General features: G+C 35.6%; 1 protein-coding gene across 3 annotated transcripts in view; it reads right to left on the reverse strand.

Moving 5' to 3' along the window:
• LOC131052782 (rhomboid-like protein 15) overlaps positions 1 to 27,336 on the reverse strand; it is an 82,018-nt gene that overhangs the window by 4,237 nt on the left and 50,445 nt on the right. For 2 of the 3 annotated variants that reach the window (XR_009107515.2, XM_057987405.2), the window contains exons 3-11: positions 25,578 to 25,881; positions 25,356 to 25,388; positions 25,127 to 25,218; positions 24,902 to 24,975; positions 24,630 to 24,721; positions 24,484 to 24,556; positions 23,108 to 23,292; positions 22,809 to 22,860; positions 22,654 to 22,713 (exon numbers count right to left, since the gene is read on the reverse strand). Coding sequence is in view for 1 of the 3 variants with exons in the window: in XM_057987405.2 (XP_057843388.2) it covers positions 22,654 to 22,713; positions 22,809 to 22,860; positions 23,108 to 23,292; positions 24,484 to 24,556; positions 24,630 to 24,721; positions 24,902 to 24,975; positions 25,127 to 25,218; positions 25,356 to 25,388; positions 25,578 to 25,881 (965 nt within the window). In the remaining 2 variants the exon portion in view is untranslated. Of the gene's footprint in view, positions 1 to 21,608; positions 21,689 to 22,653; positions 22,714 to 22,808; positions 22,861 to 23,107; positions 23,293 to 24,483; positions 24,557 to 24,629; positions 24,722 to 24,901; positions 24,976 to 25,126; positions 25,219 to 25,355; positions 25,389 to 25,577; positions 25,882 to 27,336 lie in introns of all 3 variants that reach the window. The other variant, XR_009107516.2, reaches the window with a different exon arrangement.

Genomic DNA, 27,336 nt, shown 5'->3' on the forward strand with positions numbered 1-27,336 from the left:
GTGTGTAATGTTATAAGTAATTGGCCTATGCCTACCTTAATTCTTAATTAAGTTATATGATCAGTATTATATTCTTATATAGATAACTAGACCACCTAGGTGTTATCTTTAGGTATCTAAGTTGGCCTGGGTGACATCCAAGGCATAAGTAGGCTATATATAGAAGCTGGTAATTAGTTTATTATCATCATATTTCAAACTGTGTTCTTAATAGAGATATTTGGAAGTTTGCCCCCTCAAAGTGCCTTATTACTCTCAATTATTATAAGTATATGTAGCATTTTTCCCATTATATTCCTCTTTTGCAAATTGTTTCATTACAACTGGTGTCAAAACATGATCTTGGCACTGTGAAGGCAAGAAACAAAACAATTTTTTTTAATTTTGGAGGTCATTTTGGGAAGTGCATATCTCTCTCATTTTGGAGATTTTTTCTTGATTTTTAAATGGATCCCGAGGCCATATTGAAGCTACTATACTATGGATTTGAGATCATTTGAAGTAGAATTCAAAGAGCTATTGCTAAATTAGAATTTCCACTAAATTCACTCCTATGTCTACAAATCAGAAATTTTCATATATATTCTTTCAACAAGGCGAGATCTAGACCCAAGTTAAATAAATTCGTTGGATAGTTTGGATTTGTTTGTATAATTCATTGCAAAATTTTCTTTCCCCATCATGATGGGGGCTTCAACAAGAGGCGAAACAAGAAATTTAGTCACTTCTAGAAAGAATCTTGGCAAAGAGTATCTAGCAAGATAGGAGAAGAATATCATAACCAAGGATGATCTAAAGGATGAAACCAACAATATGGGGGAAGAAATCTTTTCAAAGGTGGAGAATATAGGAGATCTCAAGGCAACGATTGGACATATAATTTCGAGCCAAAGTTCCATCAATTTCAAACATAGGAAGCTACACAAAAAGATAGGGGATGAAGATGAGTCTCTTAAGGGGAATGATGCTTTTGGGTTTGAATTTTATTTGAAGATGGATCATCACCCAAGTAATTCTATGGCTAGGCGTTTCCTGCCAAAGATGGACATGCAAAAGTTTAATAGTAAGCACCCAATCAATTAGATTTGCCAAATGAAGCACCCCTTTAATCTTTATCATGTTCCATGTCAATAAAAGGTTGCAATGGCATCCTTATACTTGGAACTAGACCAATTCATTTGGTATCAATGGCTATGAGACGAGAAGAAAAAGAAGGGATGTGTTGACACATGGTCTATTTTCCAAGAGGAACTCACTACACATTATGGTGACAATCCCATAGATAGCTACTTTAACCTACGTAACCCGGAGACGCGTCCCCGGCCTAAAAACCCCCATCCCAGTCCCGAGGACGTTTCAGAGACTTGGGGACGGCCAGGGGACGTTTTCCCCCCATCCCCAAATTGCCAGAATTTGGAGGGGACGTTTGCCCTAGCTGTGGGGGACGTTTGTATGTCCCGGGGACGGCTGGGGACGGTTGGGGATGGCTAGGACGTCCCCAATCCGTCTCGGGGACGGCCAGACATCCCCCACAGCTAGGGCTACTAAAAAATGTTAAAAAAATAAAAAAGTCATATTTTCAATTTTCTTTTTAAATTTTCTAACATGGGCCCCCTAAATCATTCCAATTATAAAAAAATTAAAAGGCAACGATTTCAAATTAATAAATTATTAATTTATTAATATTATAATATAAGTTAATGTTAATATAATGAATTAATAATATGAATATCAAATTATTAATATAATAATATTAAATATAAGCTAATGTTAATGTTAAAATCCCAGGTATTGCCTATATATTTTTTTTTATTATCATTATTCTTTTTTTTTTCAATGAGATCACACGTCTCATAATATATATGCAAGAGGTGCCCTTTCACCAAGGGACACCATACTTTATTATAATATTAAATAATTAAATATTAATGATTATATATTCATATAATGTTAATATATTATTATATTATTAATAATTATATTATAACATAATATAATTATATTATCTCACAACTAATAATATAATAATTATATATCATCAATATAATCACAAGCTGTGTGTTATTTATGTAGGCCTGTGGATTCCGACCACAACTACAATAAAATCAACACTCCCTCTTAGCTAGGGAGGAATCCTACTTGGCATCTTCAATAAGTAATAACACCTTATAGTAAACACAATAGCTCCATTTATTGTGTGAGAGAAAGATATCACCTCATCGTGATATCAGAGGTTATGGCTTATCCACGGATATCACGTCACATGATATCCACCATAACCACATAATGTAATATCCACCATTATGGCTTGTCCACGGATATCATGTCTGGTATAATTAAAGATATTACTTCATGGCATGTCCACGGATTTCACGTCACATGAAATCCACCATGAGTATCTCTGTGTGTAATATCCACCATTATGGCTTATCCATGGATACCACATCTCATGATATCCACCATTATGGCATATCCATAGATATTACTGCAAAGATATAAACCATTATGACATGTCCATAGATATCCATCACAATGGTATGATCAATCAATATCGTAAAATCGTCACCTTATGATAATGATCAGATGTACAAGTGTTCATTATTGAGAGATCGCCACCTCACAATAATGTTCACAAGGGCTCATCAAGTACTGAACCAATGTTGTCATGGAGTCACACACATGACATTAATCATGAACCATTTCAGATTAATAAGTTGCATTAATAAGAGTTTACACTTTAAACATCTTATAATAAGAAAGAATACATTAGTACAATAAACAATACAACCAAATCAAAGATGCTGAGACTCAATCACATCTAGGGCTACATTTTCCACCATACCAAGCTTATCTTGAAAGTACACAAATTTTATTCAAGAGAAAGGCTTGGTGAGAATGTTTGTCGTCAATCCGTTTGTACTAATGTTTCTTAACTGAATAGCATACCTTTCCACTTGCCCTCCACATGCTTTGATCTTTCGTGAAATACAAGGTTGGAGTTTGCATCACTCTTGGTGTATTCCAAGCTCATCAAGTATTCATCTATCCAAAAATATCACATGGAACTCTATCTCAAGAATCATAGATTCCTCTAGCTGCTAAAATTTCCTAATCACTAGAGAAACCATCTCGACATGCTCTACTCCCTCTAAATCAATATGATCAAGATCCTCTAGCCACTCCCTCTGAAGCTTGGAGTACTAACCTCAACCTCTTGACCTTCTCGTCCAAGGTTGCTTCTATAGGCTTGTCAGACTCCTTTTGAATGCTGGTTCTTCCTCTTCGAAGAAATGCAAGCAATTATCAAGATTTCCCTTCCTTGAATGCAATCTCTCATCATCCTTATGCTTCCCCGTCCGACCTGAAAGCATTAAGAGAGATTACTAATAGTTTAAGACTATCTCGAAGAAAAATATCAATTCCAGAATCATACATGATTCACTATCTCAATAGCATGAAAAATTCATGAACATGAATCAACCATAAAAAAAATACTTATCTCTTATAAGTAAGATACTCCTTGGCAATTCACAGCAAACTCACAATAGACTGTTGAGTACACCACACCATTTAATGCCCCCTGTTACAACTCAATTCCCATATGGAGAAACAACCATCTTCAACAAAGGCCTAATGCCAACTCCTTGTTGCTGAAGACAATCCTCGTCCACAACCAAAAACATAATTATTCACTGCAAGAAGAACTTCCACATTCTCAGACAGCGTATATTGAGGCTCAATTACTATCATACACAGTGGAGGCTCCTCGAGATTAGGATCGGCAAGCCTAATTGCCTTTGGACTCTTCAAATCAGTACAATTGATTTGCATCTGTAATATAAACCACACATTCCACCACATTCTGCTCGAACACTCCTTACCCATACTTATCTGAGGTTGCTAAATCTCCCCGTGGATGTTATATTGATAGAGAGAACCATAATGCAAATCAGAGTTTCCTCATCATTCCATCCCAAGCCAATCAATCTCCCCTCTGGGCCGATTCCATACTGTAGAGGCCAAAAGACACAACAATATCGAACCTCTACACAACTGTACCCCAAGACTAGACCAATATTTCCAATTCGACTAATGCTTGCCGCCCAATCAAAATATATCTGGATCTGGATCAACACAGACTACCAATATTCATAGTATTTGTGGATGAGCACGAGCCGAAGGAAGAAACCATGCGGTCAATCACACATACAAGCCAGGAAATGTCTTGCCTCAATGTGCACCCCTCTGCACAAATCACGATCTAACACATCAACAATCCCACGCGGGTCAATGATGAGAGCAGCCACAAATTCACAAACCGAAAGAGATTTCCTCCGATATGAGCCCAATAAAGCTAATTATCATCCACAAATATCTGCAGCAACAAAGTGCACAGGCATGGAGAGTTTGCCCCAGTCGGTAGTGATCACACCAAGCCAAGGGCCGTCATCACCAAAGACCACCATTGATATTGCCATCTAGCCATCACCTTATCAAGCCAGCATTATTACTTTGCCTACTATCCTGTTTTTTATTCCTTCACCACAATTTAATTCAAGCCACCCCATCTATCAAGGAAAGAGTCGACGAGCTCTGACGCACCATCCACTTATATACTCCTCTTTGTAGTTTCCAATTTGGAGCAAATGTTTCCTTATGGAAGTCACACATATCAAATCACCTTCTATGTCAACAGCCAAGGTACCTTTGCTTTGACATTTCACTGAACCACGAATGAATGTCGTCAATGATGTAATATCTGCACCAAGAGTAGTATTCTGCCCACAAATGGTGTCGTTCCATCAATTGCCGCATACGCATGGGGGAATTGATTCGGTAAGCCTCCAAAATTGATACCAACGTTTCTCTTGATAATTATATCGATAGAACCGATAACACTTTGCAATATTGTGATATCTTTGTTTCTGATTTATGTATTGTATTTGCAAACGACTTGGCCTCCAATGAGTATCGATGTATAACAAACTTCCAATAAACTTTTATGAATATAGTCGTTGCTTTTGATGGAGGCGTCTCACACAACATTATGATTTGGTAGGCAACATTCATCCTTGTGTTATCCTCATGCAGTTGTTACAAGCCATAGATTGAGCATTAGCAAGGACACGCTTGTATTTACCACACGGTGTCCTCTGACATAAGGAGTTACTTAGACACCGATATTCCTCTCGGTGTGCACAATTACAATTGATCGGCCAATGTGACTCGGCCTTTGTCAAAGCTTCAACAATGACCCGTACCTTGCTTGGGATTTGTTGACACAACTAACACACTCATCAGTGAGAAGTCACACCAAGAGCAAGAATTTCCACAATACCAATGCATTCCCTAATCACCCTAAACTACAACACGTCCCTTCCAAAAATACCACGTCAAAGAGATAGACGCAAATCGGCTTAGCAACAACCCAAATTGCACCTTCCCGTCCGAGTGATGAAACCATCGATCTACTTGGATGGATCACCAGCTAGGCAATGGAACTGAGCCCGATTCAAGCAATGGCGTTCTTAGCAGACTCCTTAGTAGGAATTGCTTACGTATGAATCGACTGCTAGTTCAACATTGGAGGCAGCCACCACCATACATTGGCAGGTTCGAAAAGGTCAATTTTCGAATGGTCTATGCTGGTCCACCTATGAGCCCAATCATCAATCAAAACCACGAACAAGTATACCGCTAGCTCCTAGATAAAGACACAAGTAAATATAAATATTGGCAGACTTGAACCAGCACGCCTCTATCCAGAATGATATGTTAAAGTCCCACGACGCAAATGCTTCAATTGCACTTGTCGTCAAATTTTACCACAAAAATTCTCTTCGTATTTTGTTTCACGTCTTGCTTCAGCCGATGAAGCGAAGGAGCGGGCAAGGGTTGAACTCGAGTGCCCACTGAGGGCTCGCAATATGGCTTCAAATGTCACTGTGTTGGAGGGTCGTTGTATGTTGATGGCTATTCTAAAGAATTTGAAGCTTCTTTCCTCGAGCATGTAAACAATGATTACATTGCTGATTGCTATCATGATCACATGAATACCATGGCTCTGATACTATGTTAAAATCCCAGGTATTGCCTATATAATTTTTTTTTATTATTATTATTCTTTTTTCTTTCAATGAGATCACACATCTCATAATATATATGCAAGAGGTGCCCTTTCACCAAGGGACACCATACTTTATTATAATATTAAATAGTTAAATATTAATGATTATATATTCATATAATGTTAATATATTATTATATTATTAATAATTATTACTATAATTATATTATCACAATTAATAATATGATATATAATTATATTATCTCACAACTAATAATATAATAATTATATATCATCAATATAATCACAAGCTTTGTGTTATTTATGTAGGCCTGTGGATTCCGACCACAGCTACAATAAAATCAACAGTTAAAACTTAAATTATTAATTCAAATTGTTATTATTAAAAATAAATATTAAATGTTAATGTTTTTAAATTTTAACATCTATGTTTCATATCAAACATATAAAATTAATAAATAATAAAATTATAATTTATAAATTATAAATAGAAAATAATAAAATATTAGTTCATAACTTCATAAGTTATACCATATGACAGTGGTAGAGACTCAGAGGACTCTGATTTTGATGCAATGCTAGGAGATGCAGTTTAGGGGCAGCATTATACTTTGCTTTTTTGTATTGAGTTTTACTTAGTACTATTTTGATTTTCATATCGTAATTGACAATGAAACTATATGGCAGCAGTGTAGCATTTGGGCATTTTGACATTTTGTATGTTATTTCTTTAATATCTATTATGATATGCATATTGACAATGAGAATGAATTGAAATTCCGAATTATGAATGCATAATTGCATATTGAGTATTGACAATGTTGTATGTTCAGAATTTACATTCTAAAATGTTCTCATAGTATCATACACATGCTATATCCATGTTTTCATATGAATATAATGTATATATGCATGCTTTATCCATGTTTTCATATGGACATTCAGAATTTTCCTATATATTTTAAATTTTTCCTATATTTTATATAGTCGTCCCCTTTTCCGTCCCCCCGCCGTCCCCAATTTTGGCAAAAAACTTTGCCGTCCCCTATCGTCCCCTTCCCGGAAACTCGGGGTAACGTAGACTTTAACTAAAGCAAATAGGTACAGTTATCAATGGCAAACTTTGTCTTTAAAGAGTGTGATGCAAGCATGAAAACCTTTAGATCCCACACATGCAAATCACTATTGATTTGATTTAAAATCTACTATAGGCTATTTTGTTAACCCAAGCACATACATATGCAACTCAAATATGCAAGTAGATGTAGAAAATCAGCAAACTATTTCTCATTAATTCAATCCAAATGTTTAGGAAGGAACAAACTAAATAGCAAATCTACAAATGCATTGCATGGCAGGCTTATAGGCATTAAAAACACTCCAAAATCTGATATAAACTGATAAAAATCAGTCACAATAAGAAAGAGAAATTACAAGCCAAAACACTTTCTTCATCTCATGCATCCTACTACAAAACTAGCTCTCAAACCTTCAACCTACAACAAGATTCAACATGGCTTCAAATCTTTAAGCCTGAAATCTACCCATAATCATATTTCTCCATCTTCAAACTTGCAATTTCTTCAAAGACAAATTTCTTCTTCCCCTCAAACTTCCCAAAAAATTGAAAATGAAAATCCTAAAATGAATGTTGAAACTTGCCTTTTAACCACCATAGTTACCAAAACCTGGTTTTCTTAATGCCCAAAGAGTCACTACAAAACAATGGAAAAGCATCTTTACAGCTTAGAAATTGCCTTCAAAGCTCTTGGATGCTTTGTCAACTCCACCTCCAAACCTACCAAGAATATCAGTCCACTATGCCATCATCACTCAGCAGGACCCAAAAATAGGAAATGCTCAATTACTCATTCTTGGGCACCCATCTTTGAATATTTAACATTAAGGAAAGTATTTTGAGTCAAGGGAAGTTGTAACTCCCATTTCCCATGCCCAAAAGGAATATTCCAAATTTGAGGTTGGATATGCCATATTCAAATTTGAATCTCCCGTCCACCATGGATGCTCTTGCATCAGACACCCGAGGTAATTCGAAATGTTTCATGAGCTAAACTCATAAAAATTTGTAAATTATGTGCTCATCCCCTTTTTCTATTTTCCATACTCAATGCCTTACAAAGCCTCAACAACACAAATTTTTGAAAACCCTCAAGTTCTACAAATGTAAATTGCCTCACATTTGGCAATCTGTTTACAAAACCCTCTTACACCATTCACAAATGTTATTGTAAACTGCCTCACTCAATGATTTGTTTACAACCACAAGAATCCAATTTCATCTCCTCAAAACCCTTTGAAAAGTTCTTGTAGGTTGCGTATACACATGCAACAAATCTCTCACACAATACAACCCTCAAGTCCTAGTGCAAACAGCCTCTACTTTGGCGAATTGTTTACACAATCGAGAACTCCTACTCTGATACCATTAATGAAGGGTTAAAAATCCCAACTTAGAAACACACATGCAAATCACTGTTGATTTGACTTAAAATCTGATATGGGTATTCTCCTAATCTAAACACAACAAAATGCATAAAATCAACAAAACACTTCTCATTAATCTTATCCAATTGTTCAAGAAATGAACAAATTACATGGTAAATCTGCAAATACTTTGCATGTCAGCCTTATAGGCTTCAAATAACACTCGAAAACTAGATAGGAAACTGATTAAATCAGTCACAATAAACAAAATAAATTACAAGCCAAACAGTTTTTCCCTCACGCATCTTGCTGCAAAACTGACTTCTTAACCTTCAACCTGCAACAAGATTCAACAAGGCTTCATAGCTTAAGATTAAAATCTACCCATAATCATATTTCTCCATCTTCAAATCTGTCATCTCTTCAAAAACAAATTTCTTCTTCCCCTCAAACTTCCCCAAAATCTGAAAATATGAATCCTAAAATGAATGTTGAAACTTGCCTTTCAACCACCATCGTTACCAAAACCTATTTTTTGGTAACCCCCAAAAGGTCATGCCCAAACAAGGGAAAGGGATCTTCCCAAATTAGAAGTTGCCTTCAAAGCTTCCGAATGCTTTGTCAACTCAACCTCCAAACCTGTCAAAAATATCAATCCACTATGCCATCAACTCCACTCAATAGGACACTAAAATAGAATCTGCTCAATTCCTCATTCTTGGGCACACATTTTTTGATATTTAGCATTAAGGAAAGTATCTTTGAGTCAAGGCAAGTTGTAACTCCCATTTCCCATGCCCAAAAAGGACTATTCCAAATTTGAGGTTGAATATGTCAAATCCAAATTTGAATCTCCTGTCCACCATGGATGCCCATGCATCAGAGTGGAGAATATCGTAAAGGAAAAATTGAAGGAATTATTCATAAGGGGTTTTAAGGACCGCATCAAATATGAGGTATGCATGTTCCATCTATATCCTATCTCGCAAGCAATGACTATGGCAAGGTAGGTAGAGAGAAAGTTAGCGGCCAATATAAGGCTTGGTTTTGTAAACATAAGAGATAAAATCTCTCCCCCATAGTCACTTCTTCGAACAATAAAATTGACTCCACAGCAAATTGAAGAGACAAAAAGATTATGTTTTAAGTTTTAACTATGATAGCAAATACAATCAAGGACATAAATGCACTAAAAAGAATTTGTTCTACATTGAAAGGGCTAAGTGAGGAATATGAAGAGGAACCAATATTAGAGGGCAACAATTAGATAGGTAAATTAGGAGATACTCAACAAACCATTTCTTGTTACACACTTTGTGGAAATAGCACCCCACAAACTCTCAAAGTGGTGGGACTTTTGAACAAAAAGAGAATAACAATATTGATAGTTAGTAAGTACTCAATTTTATTAACAAGCTAACTTATATTTCCTGCTCCAAAATTTCAAGACCAAATTGCAAATGGGGCAAATGGGGCTATTGTTAGTTATTCAATAAAATGCCAAAGCATTAAATTGACCATGGGAGAGTATCAATTGATTGCCCAATGCTTGCTATTCCCATGGTTGCAATAGATATACTATTGGGAGTACAATGGCTCACTAGATTGGGGACAATTGCAATGTCCCCTTCTCCTTAGCACGTGAACATTCATGAGGTTGGCCTATAATTTGACCCTCGTAGGCCAAGGAGTTGATTAGGGGGTCAACTTGGTGGAAATTAGTGGCTTCACATTCTATTTCTACTTGATTTTATGGCGAAATAAGGAGATAACACGTATCGTGAGACGTGTGCACTTTAATTATAATGTAATAATATTTTAAAAGTGCAATTAAAATAACATATGTAATAAAATAATAATAAAGTGTACCTACTGGATAAGAATGAATCTTATGATGGGATATGAAAAGAATAAATAAAGGAAGGAGATTCATTGTTGAGCATTGGTAATTTGTTATCTTCTCTTGCATTGTGGTTGTGGAGCCAAGGGTTGTCCACAGATTTGGTCTTAGGGAATGATACCTCCCATTGATCTGCATAACTGAGGGGGTGAGAGATCCTCCGAAGGGTTGCCCTGAGAGTGAGGGACATTCAGTCCATATTGAGCTGATTGGGATTTTATACCAGTTTCATGGAGTACGATTCTTGTTGAAGACTTCAACTTTGGGATGAATGAACGGTGATAATTGGGTCTACACTTTTGGAGAAGCTAGGCGAATTTCCTTGAAGCATTTGGAGGAGTTTGTGTTATTTGCAGGTGATATATCAGATCTGAAGACACATTGCATCAGACCCTCTTCCATCATGATTTTTCCCATAGGTCATTGGTGTAATGTCCCTAGTAGTTTGGGATCTTTGGCCTACAAAACAATTTGTAATGTCCCTACTAGTTAAAGATTATTGTCCTGCAAAACAAATTGTTAGAATACAACATATGAATATATATATAAACCATTTTTTAATTTGCAATCTATCTTTAATACTTAATTAACATAATCATCATTTTCATCTAAAAAAGGATACGAATGCCATACGAAAGTATGTCCTTAGGTGGCCGTGAAGTTCGCCCTCTTGGAACCCCTTGATTCCAAGATGTCCTTAAGCGGCCGTGAAGCTCACCCTCTTGGAACCCCTTGGTTCCACATTGTCCTTAGGCGGCCGTGAAGCTCGCCCTCTTGGAACCCCTTGGTTCCAAGCCCTTCAGGAAATCGAAGATGAGTTCGAATCTTGTCTTGGGTGTAACCTCTTACACCCAAGCCATCCAAGGAAGACCCTTGTCTATTCCTTGCCTTGGGTGATGCCTCCATCATCCAAGTCCTCAGAGGGGACCGGCCAGATCTGTCTCTTCTTGGTTGAGTTTAATCAACCAAGCCATACATATGCATATCAGTGTTCAGTATATATACTGCCCTAAGGATTATCATAATCCCTCCATTAGGCATAGGGAGTTTCCTCCCTATAGCCTCCATCATATAATCACATTTATAATACATTTTTGCATTTTATTACTATTTTCCATTCCACAATCCACATTTACATAATCCTGATTTGCATGTATTCCCTAACATATATTCATAAAACATTCATTATCATATACTCACATTTATTTATTAACGTGTATTCCTAACTATTCATTAATATGTTTCCCCATATTCATTAACATATGTTTACATATTCCTTAACACCTAAAAACCCTTCATTAACATAGATATAAAAAAATATCCATTACATATATATTAAATATGCCTTAATTATATTTATTAACATATATATATTAAAATATTCCTTTATTAACCTATACATTAAAATATGCATTTAATTATATTTATTAACATACATATTAAAATATTCATTTATTAACCTATATATTAAAATATGCATTTAATTATATTTATTAATATATATATATATAAAAATATTCATTTATTAACATATGCATTTAATTATATTTATTAATATATATATATAATAAAATATTCATTTATTAACATATGCATTTAATTATATTTATTAATATATATATATTAAAATATTTATTTATTACTTACCTCTTTTCCCCGAGCACCTTCCCTTCTTCCTTACCTCTTTTTACTAAATGAGTTCCTTCCTTGTATAGAAATCATACTTTTTTTCCCCCTTTTCTTGTTCCATGTGTTCTTATTAAATATATCCCCACCTCAATGGGCAAACGGTCATACCTTTTTCAAACAGTTGCTGCCTTTGATAAATTATTTTTAATTCACAACCTTTCAGTTGCTTCCCCGAAAACTCTTAATTTAATTTAATTTTTAATTAAACTCATTTGTTTTATGAATAACTTTTATCTTTATTAACTCTTGATTGTTTAAAATGATTTTCATAGGGCTGCAATGTTTGTGATAGAGAAATACACGGTTACTAATTTTCGGTACTTATTTATTATCGTATCTTGTTGTTTATTGATATTTGTTACCACATTGGCTGATTCTAGTCTTCCCTTAATGCATTGATACCTTAATGTTAATTAATACTTATGATTTAGAGAATGTTAATTGTTGATTGTGATAATATGCTTGATGTTTGTTGTTAATACATCGATACCGTCTATTGATTGATATGTCTTTTATTTCTATTATAATCTCTCTTGTATGATAGATATTATAAATTAATGTAAGAGCTATTTATTAACTTAGTTGATTGCATACCCTGTCATAACCCCTCTTTGGACATTGGATTAAATAAATACTATAATTAAAACATTTATTAATTAACATTTAATGATATTGGAAAATCGTCTCATTTATGAGACTTCACGATTTTCCTCTAATATATATAATTATTAATGTTTATTATTATTTGTTATGATTATTATTTATTATTATTATTATATATGATTATTATTTATTATTATTTATATAGTAACTACCAAACAATTATAATGCAATAAGCGTTGGAATAGATTGAGAACCCATTAGCAAAATCGAAAATATCTCTTGAAGCCAAACTTTAATGTTTACCGTGATGAGAACAGGTAAACACGGGAATCATTATAAATACCGATAAATCAATTATCGGAAGTGTTTGACTATTAATTCATATTGTATAACCCATATGCATTAGACCTAATAGAACTTAATAATAAATAATAATACAATTAAAATATAAATATATATATATATAACCAAATAAATGAATAGAAAGAACTAAATGATAATAATAAACAATATTTAATATATAATGAACTAAATGATAATAAATAATATTTAATATATAATTTATATTTATCAAATAAATTTTACAATATGCTAAGACGTTGATAAGCATTGGCAAGTATCAATAAATATATGTTGGAGACAATGATTAAGATGACGGAAATCAACATATGACTGGGCAGCAATTACATTGATAATGATGTTAGATTATACAGCGATCATAGCCGATATGGATATGGAGGAACAGCAATTATGATACGATAATGACTAAGTCATGGGAGAAGGCGATTAACTATGATATCTAGCAAACCAAGGAGCGGGATTATCGTCATATTAACTAATGCACATTGATTATTTGAGAATATTACTATCAGCATCAATTAAGGAGGCTGTTATAGTTGATATCCGAAAAGGCGCATCTAGACAGCAATTTAGTATCTTCAGTAACAATGATATATAAGGAAAACTAAACGATTAGAGTGCAGCGATTGATAATTATCATGAATGAATGTGATTATCATTAGATAAAATCAGTTAAGAGTACAAGCTTCATCAATAGCTCAAGAGGTGCAATCAGAATTGTTAGGAAGGGTGCGTTTGTCAAAGGACATGGGATATGTCTTATCCCACGTAACCCCTCATTCAAGGATGGAGATATAAGAGACCAGTCGTCATTCAAAAAGGGAATATAGTTTTTTGGGGTTTTGATTACGGGTATCCAATTCGGCTTGGCTTATTGGAGCATTAGTCTCTGTGGCCCTCTCAATTACATGCGTAGAAATTCACATCAGACATAACATTAGATCATGGTTGCAAGGAACACGTCCATATTCGACACCGCAGTTATATCACTGTAAGTGGTATTATATACCAGCCACTGCATGATATAAAGGATCCCAGTCAGTAACAACAATTGATATTGCTATAAGAGATATCATCTACTTTTTACTACATAAGACACATCGATATATCAGGAAGAACACATTGCAGGTTGGAGTACCATAAATTGGCATATTTCATAAGATCTTATCAGACACAACTCTATTTTGTCATCCAATCTTTATCCCTTATCAAAATAGGTGAAAGGGGAAGTTTAAAATATATAATCGACTTGGCATTCATCTATGTTGATTGCATTAAGAAAAGCAAGCGATGTTAATGGATTCATACTATTGATTATATCATTATGCTGTAATTGGATATTATGATCTTTGCTGCATTGGTAGTGATGCAATCTGTGGCTACATCTACATCCCAATCATCCTCAACCTCCACTTCCTTTCCTTCCATATGCTGTGGACTTATTGTACTCTTTGCGATGGATATTAGGATGTGATTTGAGATGCAACCTTTCCCCTCCATGGGATATATAAAAAAGGAGGTCAACCAAGGATAAGGGGAGAAGTGGTGGACAGCAAAAAGAGTTTAGAAAGAAGTCTGGGAAAGGAGCAGACTGCGAACAGCAAGGGTAGAAATAGAAACCACTGCTGCATGTTTACTAACAGGGTATTTTATAGGGAATTTTTAGAGGTATTAAGTAAGAAGGTAATTTGTCTTGTCTTAGTTCACCAACTATTTGTATTCTTTCCAAGGTACTAAGTAGGGACATTACATACCCTTATATCTTTATTCCTTGATTGTGAGGTGTTGAAGTTATATAGCTGTGAATATTATATCTTAGTATTACCTATTTATTTATATTATTATTATTTATTATTGATTGTGTAAATTATATCTTATAATATAATATTAATTTATTTTATTTTAATTAATATTAATTTATTTTATTTTAATTAATATTAATTTATTTTATTTTAATTAGTAATAAATATATAAATAAATTTCAAATAGTCATTCTTTATTAATTATTATATTAATTAATAATAATCGTTTCATTTAGGATATATATATATAAATATATAACGATCAAGGAGGGGACATGACAATTGGAGATTCATCATTTCATGGATATGAGGACAGCGATATTTTTGGTAGAGTAAGGCGATTCATTTGTAGACAATTTGGGGTTGATTTTGTGGAGTATTCAAAGCTATATCAGACTAAGACAAAAAATCGTATCATAAATCTCTCCAAAGCTACGAGAGTCAATATCAGTATATCTAATCACTCACACAATAGGCTCAATGAAGGAGCAAACATATCTTCAAGTGCAATTAAAAAAATTAAAATCTTCAAAAAGAATAGAAATATTTTACGAATTAGAAACAGTAATAAATTATTAAATTAACATTTTAAAAATTAAATAATAAAATCAGCAATTTTCTTAGCTTATTGTGGACCACCAGTCATCATCAAGGATTTTTTTGTTTCACACTTCTTCCTTCAGGGGTGCATGCCTCTTGCCATCTACCCCACTCTGCATTGACTACCATTAATTGTAAAGCCTCTTGGACCTCTAGCATCCTCTCTAACAAAATGAAGTAGTTGGCATATCTAGTGTCCAAGGACTTGAGGAACTTCTTCCTCAAAAATGTCGTGAACAAAGCAAGTAATGTTTGATGGTTGCAAATGAACATCTGCACATCTTTAGCCTCTAGCACCACTGCCTTCATCCAATCTATCTTCCCAAAGTCCTTCAAGGTATTGTTCAATGCATGAACACAAGGGACTCAAAGAACGTGCTTATAAGCACCCTCCACCATCAAGCCAACTAACTTACACGGGCTGAATCAGTCACTACTTGTACAACATCAAATACTCCAACCTCTTCTATGGGATCTTTGAATATTTGAAATTGGGAAGTTGCAACATTCCTTTTCCCTGAACAATTAATAGCTCTAAGGAAGTAAGAACCAACTGAACGTGTTACAATAACATTGATAAGTGGCCGATGTTTGAGTTTGTTTTGTAATTTCAGTCCTCCCGCTGAAATATTGCGATCGAGTGATTTGTGTCTTGTGTGTTTCTCTTGGCTGGTTCACCGCCAAGTTTCTTGCATTCCCGCTAGATAAGCAGAAGGGGCTGGCTTGCCACCCAGTATTGTATTTCATTTCATCTTTCAGCAGTTTGAGATCTAACGATCCCCTATTCACCATATGCTCTCACCTTCTCACATTGGGCACTTGGTAATCAAAAAGTGGAAGGGTTGCAATCTTCAGCAAGTTTTCAGTTTTTGCTTTCTAACCTTAACGGGTTATTTGTTGTGGATGATTGTTATTGGCCTAAAAACAAAAAAAAATAACTGGGATATTATAGTGGTATCAGAGCTGATTTTCCTGCCAGCCTGTGTGTTCAAATTGATCAGAGCACAAGTTGTCCCTGCCATCCTGTTGGGTCGTGGTTGTTTCGTTGCATATCAGAGTTTGGAAGAATGTCTATTATAGATAAGTCTATTTGTGAGTTAATGCAAGGATTGATTAATTTGATGAAGGATCCAAATATTAAAATGGGGTTCGTAAAGGTTCTTGCAAAATCCAAACATAAGGAAGAGTCTGAAAACAATATCTTTAATACAAAGACAAATGATGGAGTTGGGGTTTTGACACCTAACTTTGAGACAGTGCTTCATGAAAACTCTGTGGTGATGCATGCACCTACCATTGATGAGGTTGACATTCAAGAAGAAAAAACAATATTTGAGGTTGTGCATGATGAATCTCTTAATGTTTCTTATGGAGCTAGTGACAGTGTTGAATGCCCTCATGTAAGAGCAGATGAAAATTGAAGATGTTAAACAAGAGGGAAAGATTAACAGATTGTTGGATGGAGATTCATGTTATGAAGCTGAAAATATTGCAACTAATGATGAAGTTCTTAATGACCAAGAGGCTGTCCTATTTTGTGAGTTTAAAATATACCAAAATGATGACATTCAAGGGGCAGATTTAGAGGACCAATCAGAAATTGCATTTCAAAATAATGGGGTTGAGACTCGTAGTTTGAAGAATGAGCTTGACCAAATTCTGAAAGTCTTTGAGAAATGTCCTAAATTGGAATTTTCAGATTTAGGACAGCAAGATTGTTGGTCTAAGTTGGAGAAAGGAAATATTTTCCAGATCGTTGATAAACCATTGTTTGAGATGGGTAAAGTGAAAACATATGACAATCCACTGTTTGAGTGGGAAGATGAAACATCACTTGTTTCTAGCATTGCTCTTGGTGAGAATAGCAATGTGTGGAAATTAAGAGAAGATTCAAGATCTAAGTTGGATGATACTTGGAGCTATGGTGAACACTTTTTAACTAAACAAAGTATTCAGCCCTTTAGCACTTGGGATACGGGTATGATGGCACCTAGCGATGACAAGGAACCTATGTGGGATGAATTTCCCTTTGATCCTGATGAAGCTCAAAAAGCAGATTGTGTTGTAGAGTTAGAGGACCATATGGTTTTTGATGATGGAAAGTTTAAAGAGGTTCTAAAATGCAAATCTGATTCACCTATTCATGAAGTTGGTAGTAAGCAAAAAGTTGAAGATTTAGTAGAATCTGATCCTCTTCATGATATTGAGCAATTGCAGCTAGTTGGTAGAGTTAGACAAGAGTCTTGGAGCAGCTATGGGGGGCGCGTTTGCAAGAAACAAAGTTCTGATTTTTTCTTATTGCCTATCAGAAGTACACCATCTCTGCATTCTTATGAGTGGGATGGTCAATTCAAGGTGTCTGTTAAAAAAGAAATGCAATCTCTATCCCAATTTGATCACACACATAGTTTGATTGAAGAACTCTATTGAAAGGCTCAAATGGATGAGAGACAGAAAGGGGTTAAGGATGAAGTTACTCTCCCTAATCTGCAACTTATCAAAGACTCTTTGGAAATATTGAAATCAAATTACATACACTTGAGTAAAGATCGAGATTATGCCTTTGAACTTGCAAGGAAGACCACTAGTGCATTCCTAGGGGAAGAGAGGAAAGTTGAAGAGCTTACTCTTGAGCTTGAGTCAACAAAGGACATGTTAGGAAATACTCAATTGGCTCTAATGGAGTTAGAAAACCAGTTTGCTGATTTCAAACTTTTTAGGGAGCAAGAGAATGCACAAAGATCTGAAGAAATCAAGCAAGTTATTGGTGAGCTTGATAGTCTTCAAGAAGAGTTTGATCTTGAGAACTTCACAAAAAAAACAAAGGTTGCATGTGCAGATTTGGATCAGCAAGATGGAAGTGAGCAAGAAGAAAGGGATGGCTTCCAAGTTCTTGAAAACCCTCTCTTTGTGCTGGATGATTTCAACATCTTTGGCATCAAGATGTTGTCTAAACACAGTTTAGAAGTCGTCCAAGGTTTCATTGCAGCAGCAAGGAGTGAAGATTTCAGATTTGTTACTCACAAAGTAGGGGAGAAAGGACCGGAACGTGGTGATTGCATGCTTAATAACCCATTTCTTGGGTTGAATAATAATAAGGCTCATACTAGTCCATTTTGGGAGTTGGATTTGAGGGCAACACTTGTTTCATACTCCAATGTTGTTGAAGCTTTCATGGTTAGGCTTCAAGGGGTTGCTAGAGGAGACACCAATTTCTTAAGTATGCTCTTGGTTCTTACTAGCACTTGGGGATGTTTGGATTTTTCTTTTCAGTATGTTGAAGATCACTGTCAGTTGGGTGTCCAAGCTCAAGATCATCAACATGGTCTGATGGAGGTTATTACATGTGGAAAGAAGGATTTTTGGAGGGATAAGGAACAAATTTTCAGACTTGATGGTGTTGTTCCCTTCTTTACCAGCCATTTGAAGGTTCCTTTTGCTCATCAACTAGTGGATTGGGAAGATATTCTGAGCAAAGGATGGTTCCATGCGGAGTTGGAGACACTAGAGAAGATATTTCCAGCCATGGACGTGAGCAGATGTGTTGTTTTGGATGACGATTTCCTATGTTGCAGCAGTTGTTCATCTTCTTGGATGCTGATTTCCTTAAAATCAGATCTCAAGTCATTCGTTTCAGACTTGGGGGGCTGTTGGTGTACTCTTTTTCAGACTTCAGAGTCTCTTGGCAGAACGGGTTTATGGTCTCAGATGAGAGGTATGGCGAGTTGGGGCTATCAGTATTTGTATATGGGAAGTGTCCAAGCTCTAACTAGTGGTTATTCTTATGCCCTCTCTTCTACTAATGATTGGGACAGCGAACCTTTGCTCTCTATGGTTCATCATTCTGAGGTGTTTGAAGTAGGAACTATAAGAGATTTCAGAAGTCTCCATGGTTGTATCAGAATAATTCAATTGAAGCCTAGTAGATTCATGTGGAGCTATGGAGATGAGGTTGTTGATCTCTTGCAAAGGATTGTTTTCATCTTTGCAGGGAGATTTGAAGAAGCCACATTTACAGTCATGGCTCTGCTTGACACCTTGGGGAGATATGTTGTGGAGTTTGATTGTGAGTCGTGTAGACTTTATTTCCTATTGCCCGGGCTTGTGATAGATAGTGGCATTATTGATATTGATTACTCAGAGCTTTATGGGCATGAGATGCTGCATGATATTGATTTCAGTCCTTCAAGGTTTTTCAGTTTGAGTATCATGGATGGTAACATTTTGGAGTTACAAGGGAGGTTAGTGGAGTTTGGGCGTGATGCTTTCATTGATGTGATCAGAGTGGCGCAGTATTGGCATGGTGGGTTCTTCTTGAGACGGGCATGGGACCCTAGGATCGTACTTGCTTTGGTGCGGATCAGTTTAAAAAATTTAGGAGTTGCGATGGCATTGCTTGAGGACAAGCAATTTTGGGAAGGGCGGATTGTAATGTCCCCTTCTCTGCAGTGATTAGTTCAGTGGTCCATTGGCCTATTCCAGAGACCCATAGGGTATTTGGAAAGGAGAATTAGGGTTTCCAACTTTTGTGGAGTTCTGCACGAGCTTTTTAGGGTTTACCAGGAGGGAATTCTTCAGTTCTGTCTATGGTTTCCTTCTGGGTTTTTCATGAGCTCCAGGGTGGTATAACATGCATTTGATTCTTTGGTGAAGTGAGAACTTACTATTTTTAGTAAGTTAGGGTTTGGCTGTTTGGATGATGTTGTCTTACTAAGCTTTCCAAGCTCTTTCTCCAGGTGCAAAGATCATGTTTTTCGAAGGAGTATTTCATGACTTACTATTTTTAGTAAGTGGCAGTATTGAGCAATTCTATTTTTAGCAGTTTGGACAGGGTTCCGATCCTGTAGCAACTCAGGGTCTTCATTGCTCATCTTCATCCTGGATTTTGTTGATAATCAGTATTGGAGTCATAAGTGATTTAATTAAATATTATTTCCTTATCCTAAGGTTTAATATTTATTTTATTCTTGTCCTTAATTGGATGTTCAGCATTACTCTCTTCTCACATTATCTTGATTATTGTAAGGTTAAGTAGTACTACTACTAACCAATTCTGCCTTGTAAATCTCACTCCGCTGAAAAGTGGAAGAGGCTGGCTTGCCGCCTATTTTCAAGTAAATTGTAATTCAGTCCTCCCACTGCATAAGTGGTCGAGTGATGTCTGATTGTAATGGTCCTCCCACTGCATAAGCGGTTGAGTTGAGTTTGTTTTGTAATTTCAGTCCTCCCGCTGAAATATTGCGATCGAGTGATTTGTGTCTTGTGTGTTTCTCTTGGCTGGTTCACCGCCAAGTTTCTTGCATTCCCGCTGGATAAGCGGAAGAGGCTGGCTTGCCACCCAAGTATTGTATTTCATTTCATCTTTCAGCAGTTTGAGATCTAACGATCCCCTATTCACCGTATGCTCTCACCTTCCCACATTGGGCACTTGGTGATCAGAAAGTGGAAGGGTTGCAATCTTCAGCAAGTTTTCAGTTTTTGCTTTCTAACCTTAACAGGCTATTTGTTGTGGATGATTGTTATTGGCCTAAAAACAAAAAAAAATAACTGGGATATTACACTTTATATGCAATTTAGTTGCCTCAATCTTTTCAGCTGGAGTTATAGCTTCACACCCTTTCACCCCTTTACCACCTATCCACAAAAGATGACAAGCTCGTATAGCTGCCCCTATATCCTTTGTGGCACTGAAGGCAAAGCCATTCTCCACTCCCCCCAAAATTTTAATTTTCTTATCCTTATCAACTCGTGTTGAAAATTGCAATAGAGGTTTCTTGGGGTTAAATGGACCTTTTCCATAGTTTTTAAGGATTTCGAAAGGAGAAATCCAAAAGGGTTTGAATTTTTTGGCCCTAGTACACTCCCACTCCCTGAAGAACCCCCCAGTGGCTTCCATACTTCTAGGTCTACTTCTTTCTTCCATTTGAATCTTAACCTCCTCGCTAGCACTACTCTCACCGCTGCTCATGATATTTGTTTGTAAAGAATTTCAAAAAAAGCTGGAAGTTCAAATAAAAAGGAAAAATTAACCTACAATACCCTTCCTATTTGTTAATGTTTTTTGAAAAAACTTGAAAAAAATATAGAACAAATTGAAAAACAAGTAAGATGAAGATCTTACCTCTAATGTAGTGGATTTGATGCCCTAATCTCCTCTTTCAACTGCCGCTAACTACTCTTTCAATTGTTGCTCTTTTCTTTCTGTTCTTCAACACAAGTTTGCCAATGTCAAAATGAGAATGATTTTGTTTCTTTTTGGTTGTTTTGATAACTGAAATAGGTTTAGGTTTTGTTTGAAGGGGTGGAGAGGTCCTTGTGGGCCACCCATCCCTTATTTTTTATTTAAAATTGTGTTGTTTTTTAATCAAGTTAAAACACTATTGGGCTGTAGGGGACAGCTAGTCCTCGGGACAGTTGAGGGACACCTAGGCGTCCCCTGGCTGTCCCAAGAACTGCTAGCCATCCCCTATCTTTCTTGGTGCATTTCTGAGATGTCCCCGATTTGGGGGCTGATGGTGGACTTGGGGGGGTCGACATTTCTAAGTATCCCAAAAGCGGATGCATCCTCAGGGAGATATCTTTATAAAAATCAACATGGCTTTTCTGGTATGCCTTTATTTTTTAATTTCAACACATTTTCTTTGTTAAATGTTCATCAAATTTTTAACTTCATGCTTGAACTTAAGTAAACCCCGTGACATAGGTATGAGATGATATATAGCACCACTTTATAACAATATGGCTTGATAAACAATCTTCATGGTGAATAGGTAGTGCAATACATATTATACCACCTAACATCATGCTATGTGGCACATTACTAGGTCCCAAAAGGTGCATAACAAAACTGCTAGTAAGTGCATAAAAAATGATTTATGATATTATTTAAGCTTCCAAAATAAGACGATATCGTTGCAATCTAATTTTCACATACACTGGCCTACATTATGATACGGAGAAAAAGGAAAAAGCTATCCACTCCAAGAAAATATTTTTTCCAAAAAAGCAGAATTCTGTGGTGATTCAATCAAAATATATACTGAGGTACAATAAAGACACCAGCCAAAAGCAAATTTATCCAAATCTCATCTACTAACTATAATGAAGTGTGATGAATTTCAATTACATATATTAAAAAAATACATTTTTCAAAATTACAATGATACCTTTTCAAATCCCATTGCAACAAGATTCTGAATGGCTTCAGCATGATTTTGCACATTAACCTGCATAAATGATTCAAAGTATTGATTTTTTCTTCGAAGTGTTCACATTTGATGAGTCAGAAAGGTCTGTAGCTATGAATATGGGAATGTCTTACCTGATCTGTAGCAATAGAGTCTGACGGTAGAAAGTTTTCCATTTGTGAAGGCCTGCATAGATGAAGCGATCAACAGATCAGCATAATTTAAGCACTATACTAACTTGATATAATACCATGATTTAAACAAATAGCTCCAAACTCAAAATCAGCATGGCTTCTCATAACCAGATGCATAGAACCTTCACTGAGCCAGAATACAGTGAGAAACATGGGTAGATAAATATGTCCATATACAATTACAGACCACAAACAGAATGAGGAAAAGAAAATTTATTGAAAAGATAATTCAATTGCACCTTGAATTGGAAGATACCATTCCATAGGTGCTAATAGGCATCATTTCTGAACGTACTTCTGGTTGGCTGATCCTTTCCAGAAGCCTGGTCTGTAGTTCTGAATTAGAGCCAAACCTCGTTGCTGATTGGTTTTGCAAAGATCCAAGAGCACGACCTCTCCCTGGAAATCGAGAATCTTGCTGTGGCTGAAAATAAAATCCATGTTAAGGATAAAGCTTTTCAAAATTTTCACATCTTCTCAAAATTATGATCTAATATTTTATATTAAAAAAAAATCAAGCTCATATATAAACAATCCAATAATTGTTCCCTCCATGTCTCTATATAGCCACACACAAAGACACCTCCCATGGCCAACACACCAACACAGAAAACTTTGGCGATCTTTTCTTCCTGCTTATTCCAATAATTTAAAAGACAAAGATAAGTAAGCTCTTTCTTCTAGTCAACTTCTCATTTTTTATCTGTTCACTTCAGACTACACAAAGAAATTCTACCATGCACTCTTACGTCCCAAATAGTGAAAGTTTCACTTAATAATATAATCATTCAGCCAAAAAGCACAAGTGACAACAGTAGAACATTAAAAAATAAAATCCTAGACCACTTAGTTTAAGCCATAAAAATAATCATCTGAAAGACCATGGGCTACTAAAAAGCAGATCTTAATATGATTCACAATTTGATGCTCAACTTATAAAATGCCATGGAGCTTCACCTCTATGTTCTGAAATCTGCACGATTATTATATCATATATATCACAATGAACAGAAAGATAATCTGGAAGCTAGTCTTGTCTAGGATCATCTATCAAAAATGATTTTTGAATGGGAAGTTTCAATATTCTACTATGAGATTTTGTACATGTTTTATCATGTTTCTTTAGCTTGGAGTGAAACAGAATTGCATATTGAAGAGTGAAACAAATACTGCCTGTGTCCTCGTATATTCCTAATACACAGCCATAATTGTGCTTCCATATATTTACATATGAGGGCTTTCTGTTATTCTTAGAATATTTAGATTACTGTCATTCAGTTTCACTAAAAAAGACAAAACAGCAAAATAAAAACGAGAACTGTAAATAGGCCTTGGAGTTGTGAAGTAGCAGGTTCTTGAAGGATGTTTGCTGCAGCTGGTTGAGTTGGATCTTCTCAAAAAATTACCCTCCATTCACTGTACTGTCAGAAATTGTTGAAATGTGCCATATCTTTTTCAATACATCCATTTCAGTTTCAGATATCCAAATATACAGTGAATTTAACTTCCTATTGTTAATCAGTGGTTATTAGGGAATCAGCATGTGTTGCATTGTTAGTTTCCTTGTAGAATAGTCATTCTTAATGAAAAATAGGTCTGTGGAATAATTTCATACCTCACCAGCTGAAGTTTCCCTTTGTGGCAACCATGAACGAAGACGTCTCCAAACATTTCCAAAACCTGTGCCACTGTAGAAAACACAATCTGATTGACACTTCCAAGCGAGGCATAGTGAAAACTTGAACAAATTCAGTCATTTACCTAGTAGAGACACTTGAAAATGGCATAACTGGTCCAGCAACTGAACCCCCACTGCCACCTACTATGAATCGAGGGCGTCTCACACAGAATGCCTATTATGTAAGAATAGAATTTGTTATTAATTATCACCCAACCAATGATTTAGTGAAGATACCTCAGCAGTTGTCTTATGGAATCCCATGTTCAGAAATTCATTGTTCCAAGTTCCAACCATATGCAAAACAATTTTTACAATTTTTATATGTAATTCAGGTTAAGAAAAAAAAGCCTACAAGCATTGCAGAGCTCTCAATAGCAGCATATGATGATGATCCCAATATCAAATAATTCAATAGGCCATATGTATCTGCCAACATGCAAACAGAAAAAGTTGATAATAGTCTATCAAAAAAATAATCATAGGCTAGATTATCAATAAGAAGCAGTTTTTTTAAGAAGAAAGAGGAACTAAACTTGAACTAAGGAAAATGTATAGCAATAAAGAAAAATCAACGGACATGCAAACCCAGTCAAAATGCCACACAGATGTCCTAAAAATGAGACATTTGGCATTAGAAGTTGGAAAAGAATAAGGAGAATCCAAGCATACCTGCATTATCCAGGTCAAGTAATTATGGCAGCTTTACAATTTTAAAAAAGATGAAAGAGCTCCATTAAATAGATACTTCTATTTCTATATTTGTCCTAATTGAACTGTGTGCTTAGAATAACAAATTAGCTGCCTACCATTTTCCAGGTACATTGAATAGTCCGAACACACTGCAGAAAGAAGATAAAATGATGGTTGATAAAACGAAAGATACAATCACAGTTTAAACTAGAACAATTAAAAATGGCAAATAGTTGGTATAGTTTATGTGGAAACCTGTGGTAAAAAAGCCACTGCCACAACAAAAATGCTCTCCTAGGAATCACATTTAAGTTCAACTTACAGACAGATCAGCTTACCTGTGACTCTGATTTCCATTTAAGTTAGTTTCTATGACAATCATAGCAAATATGATGCCTGAGAAGCCAATTGTGCACTCGTCCATAAACAAAGGATAACGATATAAAGGGTTGTGTGCTGCCAAATAAGCAACCAATAGATGCAAAATTGCATTACAGGTGGCCACCAGCAATGTCACATGTAAGTATCGAACAGAACCCATAATTCGCTCGAGGCCACTTCCAATAGGCACCAATGCCAGCATGTTGAACATAACATGTAGCACTGAACCATGAAATAAAACACAAGTATAGATTCTGTAGACTGCAATTATTCAACAAAAATCAGATCACAAAATAAGATAAGAAGCTCAAGAGTTATTTGAGTAACAACATGAAGAATTGCACTAATGTATTCACAAAATAAAAGTCTACTACAAATTCAAATTATCTGATGTTACATAAGATGTAGTCCAGATGACCCTCTAATAATTTTGAACCTTTAGAATACATAAGATTCAGATTCTGATTAACATATAGAAGATATTCTGTTATGAATGCAGACAAAAGCGGGTACTTCAACAAGTAGAATTAGTTGATCTTCATGAATAAGTTGAAGCCCTTCAAATTTTGCCCAACATTTTAGGTTTGAGATGATTTCAGGTGAGACTTCATACAATAGTTGTATGCTGTGTGAATGATGAACACATATTGACCCATGCCCTCATTCTAATATCTCTCTAAGGGTTCAAATATTTTGTATTTACTATTTATGATTAGATCTGTTCACAATTCTCTACCATTTGTTCCAATTCATATGCTTTTTATTATAATACTGTCATGTTTCTTTAATGGTTATCTTAGTCATCTTAGTCGTCTTTAGTTGGTTTCTATTTTCAGCTTCAGTTTACGATTGTTTCTTTTAGAAACATTGTCTCTTGTAAAGTCTTTATATAGAGCTATCGCTCTATTGTTTAATAACATCGAATATTTTAACATAGTATCAGAGCAAGTCGATGGGGTTTTATAAGATTTGGTGAATTTTTTAATAAAAATTCGAGACCTTGGAATTTTTTCCCAGAGATTTTTTCGATTTTTTAATGAAAAAAGAATCAGTAGTGCAATTTCGAGGGTTTGAGAAATTGTGAAGGGTTTCTTGCAGATTTTTCATGCTGGATTTTTTGCGGGCTTGGTATCTAAAGGGTTTTGTGTTTTTTACAAATTGCGATGCGTTTTTCTCATTCCGTTGGCTCTTCAAAACCCATGCGATTACCCGTGTTTTTTCGTGAGGTTCGTGGGTGAAGCCTGCCAACATCCTGAGAAGATTTTTTCTATGTTCATCGCGTTTTGAGGCATCTGAATTTCTATGTGCCAGGTCCATGACCATCTCCCATGGAGATTTACAGCTGCGCATCAGCGTTTTTTGCGGCAACGCGTTTTTTGTTCGAGGGCCCTTCTGTTTTGCACGCACGATTTTTTGGTCAGTGGCTTGTTTTCTGACCTGCGAGACAAGGTTTTTTTTTATCATGCCACAAGATCTTCTGTTTCCTACAACGTGTCTTTCCCGGTGTGAACGAACTGTATCGAGGGGTTTTTTTTCCGCAACCCGCAAGGGATTTAGTGGATTTTTCTTTGTATCGAGTGTAGTGCCTGTCTAAAAAACGTGGGTTTGCTCCTATTTTTTATTCACCGTGGCTAGGATTTTTGTGGGTTTTTTAATAAATTTTTCTCCTTATAAAAAATTCTGAATGGGTTTATAATTTTTTCCCCTAAAAAATTA

The sequence above is a fragment of the Cryptomeria japonica genome, chromosome 6, assembly GCF_030272615.1.
Source record: "Cryptomeria japonica chromosome 6, Sugi_1.0, whole genome shotgun sequence".
In the NCBI taxonomy this organism is placed as follows: domain Eukaryota; kingdom Viridiplantae; phylum Streptophyta; class Pinopsida; order Cupressales; family Cupressaceae; genus Cryptomeria; species Cryptomeria japonica.